This window comes from Oncorhynchus masou, chromosome 22 (genome assembly GCF_036934945.1).
Source record: "Oncorhynchus masou masou isolate Uvic2021 chromosome 22, UVic_Omas_1.1, whole genome shotgun sequence".
Lineage (NCBI taxonomy): Eukaryota > Metazoa > Chordata > Actinopteri > Salmoniformes > Salmonidae > Oncorhynchus > Oncorhynchus masou.
In genome coordinates, this window is record NC_088233.1 from 24,178,226 (window position 1) to 24,183,683 (window position 5,458).

Genomic DNA, 5,458 nt, shown 5'->3' on the forward strand with positions numbered 1-5,458 from the left:
CAGTATAAAATAAATTACACATATGTCAATCCTGCCCCTATAGGAATTCCGAGGTATAACCAATCAAACCTCGATCATTTAAAAAAATTGTAACCTTTATTTAACGAGGCAAGTCAGTTTAAGAACAAATTCTAATTTACAATGACGGCCTACCCCGGACGATGTTGGGCCAATTGTGCGCCGCCCTATGGGACTCCCAATCACGGCCGGATGTGATACAGCCTGGATCAGACATCAGTAGAGTACACATATCGAACAAATTGATTGTATATTACTTACTGCTACACATTATGATTCATTTATGATACATTATGATTATGATTCACATTATCATTATGATTATTTTGTTATTATTAAGACACTTTTAATTATATCACACGTCCCTCCCGTCAAAGTATCCACATCTCACCTGAGGTTAAAATATAGGATTAATATATAATGTACAGATAGATATGTGATTCGTGATATTTCAGACAATATAGGATATGTCATGGGGTACATTTTGTATTGGAAAAGATTTCCATAAACTGAACCGATCTTCTCGTACTCCTCACCAGCAGGTGGTGATAAATCAAAATGTGTTACCTCCTACCAGATGAGGTTGCCCGCGGAAACGGACAGAATCCAGGGAATAGCTACTTCGGAAGCTACGAAACGTAATCTAAAATGTCTAAAATACAGCTGTTAAGAGTGTTTCTCAATGAGCGATTAAGAACTGCTGCTGAGGAGATATTATGGGCAGTTGAAAAAACAATAGCAGAAGAAGTTTCACGTTCAAATGAGGAAAATGACCGACTCCAGAGGCAGCTTGAAATCGCTCTCATCAAGCTAAACAGAGCAGGTTTGTGATTGCGTTTGTCTATTCAACCGTTATTGTATGAAAGTGGATAGAAAATATCACATCAGCTTTTACAGGTACATAGTTATGTCTGAATAGTCATAGAGCTCGCCAGCTTGTAGTCCTAAAAACCGGAAATGAGTTATCAGGTTCGTTCAGCCGTTCCTATAGAGGGAAATGAATGGGGAAAGAATGCAGTTCGGTCGGGTCTGATGCTTCTTAATTAAATAATGGGTTTTTAGGATAAACTACGAAAATAAGGTCTGAGGTTAACACAGGTTTAGGAGTACGTTTTGTTCTATGAGATTATCAGTCAGTTAACATAACCTTTATGAATTAAGAAGCCTTTATGTGCTTGTTTTGATGACCTACATGCTTCACAAAAAGTAACGTTAGCTGATGATGATCTCATAGAACAGTAAGATCTGAGCCTGTGTTTACCACAGACCACACTTTGTGTTTATCCAAAAACCCTACAAAAAAAAACATTCATTTCACCCATAGGCTTTGGCCAATGAGCAATGGCGGAGTTAATGCCTACAAAGATACACTGTTAATAATTCTCTCTATTGTAGGCTTACAGGTTTTCTATATCTCATCCTTCCTTTCTACTTGCCTCTAGACATCCTCCAACAATCAGTCTCGGAACAGGTTCCCCCTGAGCAGCAGCAGTGTGTGCAGGAGTGGAGCCCCAGTCTCGGACAAGAGGACCCAGAGCCTACACAGATAAAGGAGGAACAGGAGGAATGGGAAGAACAGCTTCAAGAGCTGGAAGATGATACCAAAGACTCCATATTCACTAATGCCTTTATGGAACCTGACTGTGAAGACCCAACTCGGCACTCATATCTTTATCAAGCCCAGAATGAGGGAAAAGAAGAGAGAGACTCTCTACCCAGCACCTCAACTGCAAATATCAAAGCAGAAACTGGTGGAGAGGACTACAGATTATCAGAACCAACCAGTGATTCTCAGCCTAATTATGTAAGAAATCCATACTGTTCTGCAGCTCAGAGGGAAAACATTGATTGGATGGGAGTCAGAGGGCCTCCGTCAGGTTTTAAACCAGTCAAATCAAAGAAAAGATGGACAGGAAAAAGACAAAGCTCCCATATGAATACTAAGGGTAGAAAATCCACAGAGTCGTCCGATCTGAAATCACCCAGGCAAAGGGATAATGCTCCTTGCCGTTGTAAAGTGTGTGGAAAGTCTTTCCAGTACATGGGTTCGTTAATGAAACATGTGCAAACTCATACAAATGAGAAGGAACATATTTGTGGTGTGTGTGGAAAATGTTTTGAGTCCACAGAAAGTATGAAACATCACATCCAAACTCACATTGCAGATAGGATGTGTTGTCATGTTTGTAGTAAATGCTTCACGAGCAATAGGGATCTGATTGTGCACATGAGAACCCACACAGGGGATAAACCGTATCAATGTTCTGATTGTGGCAAAGAATTCAGCGTTCGCAATAGTCTGAAAAGGCACATGAAGATTCATGCAGGAGGTAAAGGATATAGCTGCAGTCATTGTGACAAGTGTTTCAGCACTAGCTTCCGTCTGACATTTCACATGATGAGGAGTCACAGGGGCGAAATCATACAGGTGTCCTGTATGTAGAAAAACTGCTTTACCCAATAATGTGTAATCAGAAAATTCACACTGGGGAAAATGTGTATGAGTGCAGTGATTGCAGTAAATATTTCAGTGACAGTGGCTGCTTGAATTTCTAAAAAGTCCACACAGACCGCTGTCATATACTTTGCTCACCTAGATCTGTATAGTCCTAATGCTGGAGTAACTCGCCATTGTGCGGCCTTTGAATGAGCCTGGCTCGCAAAAAGAGACAACCTGTGTGTTTTTGGAGTTCTATTATAGTGGGAGGAAAGGAAATTAGCTACTAATGGTAATACATCTAAAACATAATACAAGTACTATGATTTCAAGTATGTTTTATTCCATTGAAATCTGTTGAGCTACTTTTTAATGCCCAATAAATATAAGCACAAAGCATATACTCAGTTTGGACAGTATGTGTAGGGAGTTGAATTTTAGTTAGTGGAATTGTAGCCCAACATAATTGTGGGCAAACTACATAGTCAACCACCAGGCTCTGTACACATTGACAGTCATTTAAATGGTTATGGACAGATTATAAACTGGGTGGTTCCAGCCCTGAATGCTGATTGGCTGACAGCTGTGGTATATCAGACTCTATACCATGGGTATGACAAATATTTTTACTGCTCTAATTACATTGGTAACCAGTTTAAAATAGCAATAAAGAACCTTGGGGGTTTGTGGTATATGGCCAATATACCACGGCTAATGGCTGTATCCAGGCACTCCCCAATGTGTCGTGCATAAAAACAGCCCTTAGTCGTGGCATATATACCACAGTAACACTTGTCTCAACTATACTGACACTGGTGTTCTCTTCCAGGTAAGCCATGCTTAAAAGTATTTCTGTAAATGTGCAGTTATTTGCAACAGAATCCAACAGAAGGAATTCTTGGTCAGGCAGCAGATACCTCTGAATGATGGTCATCACATCTTTTTCAGTGCTGTGTTCAAAGTCATGTCTGTTCTTGAATGGTAAATGCCCAGCCAGCTCCTACAGAGCCACGTTGAAGGCAGATTCATAATTGGCACCAAAGCAGGACCCCTCCTGGCACGCACATCAGATTCCCCAGGTAGGCAGCCTGTAGCTACACTGTTCAAAAATATAAACATAACATGCAATAAGTTTTACTAAAGTTAGTTCATTTAAGGAAATCAGTCAACTGAAATAAATTCAATACGCCCTAATATATGGATTTCACATGACTAGGAATACAGACGTGCATTTGTTGGTCATAGTTACCTTAAAAAAGGTAGGGGTGTGGATAAGAAAACCAGTCGGTATCTGGTGTGACCACTATTTGCCTCATGCAGTGCGCCACATGACCATCTCATTGAGTTGATCAGGCTGCTGATTATGGCCTTTGGAATATTGTCCCACTTCTCTTCAATGGCTGTGTGAAGTCGCTGGATATTGGTGGGAACAGGAACACGCTGTTGTACATGTCAATCCAGAGCATCCCAAACATGCTCAATGGGTGACATGTCTGGTGAGTATGCAGGCCATGGAAGAACTGGGACAATTTCAGCTTGCAGGAATTGTGTGCAGATCCTTGTGACATGAGGCCATGCATTATCATGCTAAAACATGAGGTGATGGTGGCAAATGAATGGCACGACAATGGGCCTCAGAACCTTTGTCCCATAGCTTATGCCTTCCCATACCATAACTCCATACATAGCCTACTTGTGGAACAGTGCATACAGTGCAACATGACATAGATGCATAATACACGCTATCAAGGCCGACATCAATGTAAAATAACCGGAGCATAAAACAACTGACTTCGACTTTATCTCAGATAAATCCTACACATAAATTGAAATAAAATGCATACGTCGAAGAAATTACTTAGGCTTACAATCGACCAGGACGCATAAATGAAGAATGAAGAAAAATCTACACATTAAGGCTGCGCCCGTGATTCAGCACCGCCTTGGTACAGGTAGGCATAGTGGAGCTCCATGGGGTGGCTAAATGGACAGCGTCTCTGTCTAGTAGCCAGCTAGAATTAGGCTAATCAGTTGAGTAGCCTACAATACTTATATGAAAATCATAACTGGCATGCAGATCTTTAGACATTTTTGGATAGTACGGTATACTATGCCAGTGTTATTGTCTTGTGCGTTTCCCACCAAAATTGTTGCTCTGCATTCAGAGCTGTTCCTTATATTGTGTGAGTCCAGTTCATTTCTGTTTGCTGGTCTGCATTATTTGCCAGGGAAGGGAAACATTCTGCAAATACTGAAGCATTGCATCAACAAGGTGTTTCTTAGCATATTGACACATTGTATCAACGATTGAGGCTTCTCAGAGAATATTTCATGGGGCGGGGGGGCACTGACCACCAATACTGGATTGTTAATTAAAAACATAAGGATACATTATTTATTGATAATTGCCGTCCAATTAACCTCTTAAACAACGATTGTAAGATACTAGCTTCCATTCCAGTAAAACGCTTAAAATATGGTCTTTGTAGTTTGATTAATGAGTGCCAGTCTGGATTTTTGAAAGGGCATCATATTTCAAACAATTGGGTAATCAAGCTGGTCTTGGACTTGATGGAATATAGTAATTTATTAATGACAATCCTGCTATTACATTTTTTTTCTTTCAAAAAGGCGTTTAACACTTATTTGTGAGTTTATTTTAGATACATTGCACAATTTGTTTTTACCACTCTCAACAAATTAATATCCAATTTCATTTGGAAAAATACACCACACAAGATCAGGAAGGATGTCCTTACCAACGAGATTTGTGATGGTGGTCTTAATGTTTGAGATTTTATACTGTTTAACCAGACTACAAAAGTCAACTGGATTAAGAAGTGTCTCAAAAAAACTTAGTCTTTGGAATATAATATCACATTTTATTTTCCAGAAAATTGTGGGGCTTGATTTTTTTACTCCAATGCCCTAATGCTGTGGGTAATATTTCTGTTAAATTAGCAACATTTCATAAATAAACTCTATTGTGCTGGTCCTTTTTAT

General features: G+C 39.7%; 1 protein-coding gene across 1 annotated transcript; it reads left to right on the plus strand.

Moving 5' to 3' along the window:
• The first annotated feature begins 594 nt into the window (after positions 1–594).
• On the plus strand, positions 595–2,854 carry LOC135509226 (zinc finger protein 569-like). The gene is made up of 2 exons (XM_064929712.1): positions 595–841; positions 1,461–2,854. Exons 1-2 carry the CDS (start codon positions 667–669, stop codon positions 2,459–2,461), a joined length of 1,176 nt encoding a protein of 391 aa, XP_064785784.1. The 5' UTR covers positions 595–666; the 3' UTR covers positions 2,462–2,854.
• Positions 2,855–5,458: the final 2,604 nt, after the last annotated feature.

Coding starts and splice junctions, on each gene's coding strand:
- LOC135509226 (XM_064929712.1), top strand. CDS start 667: ATGTCTAAAATACAGCTGTTAAGAGTGTTTCTCAATGAGCGATTAAGA. Junction 842..1,460: donor CATCAAGCTAAACAGAGCAG/GTTTGTGATTGC, acceptor ACTTGCCTCTAG/ACATCCTCCAACAATCAGTC.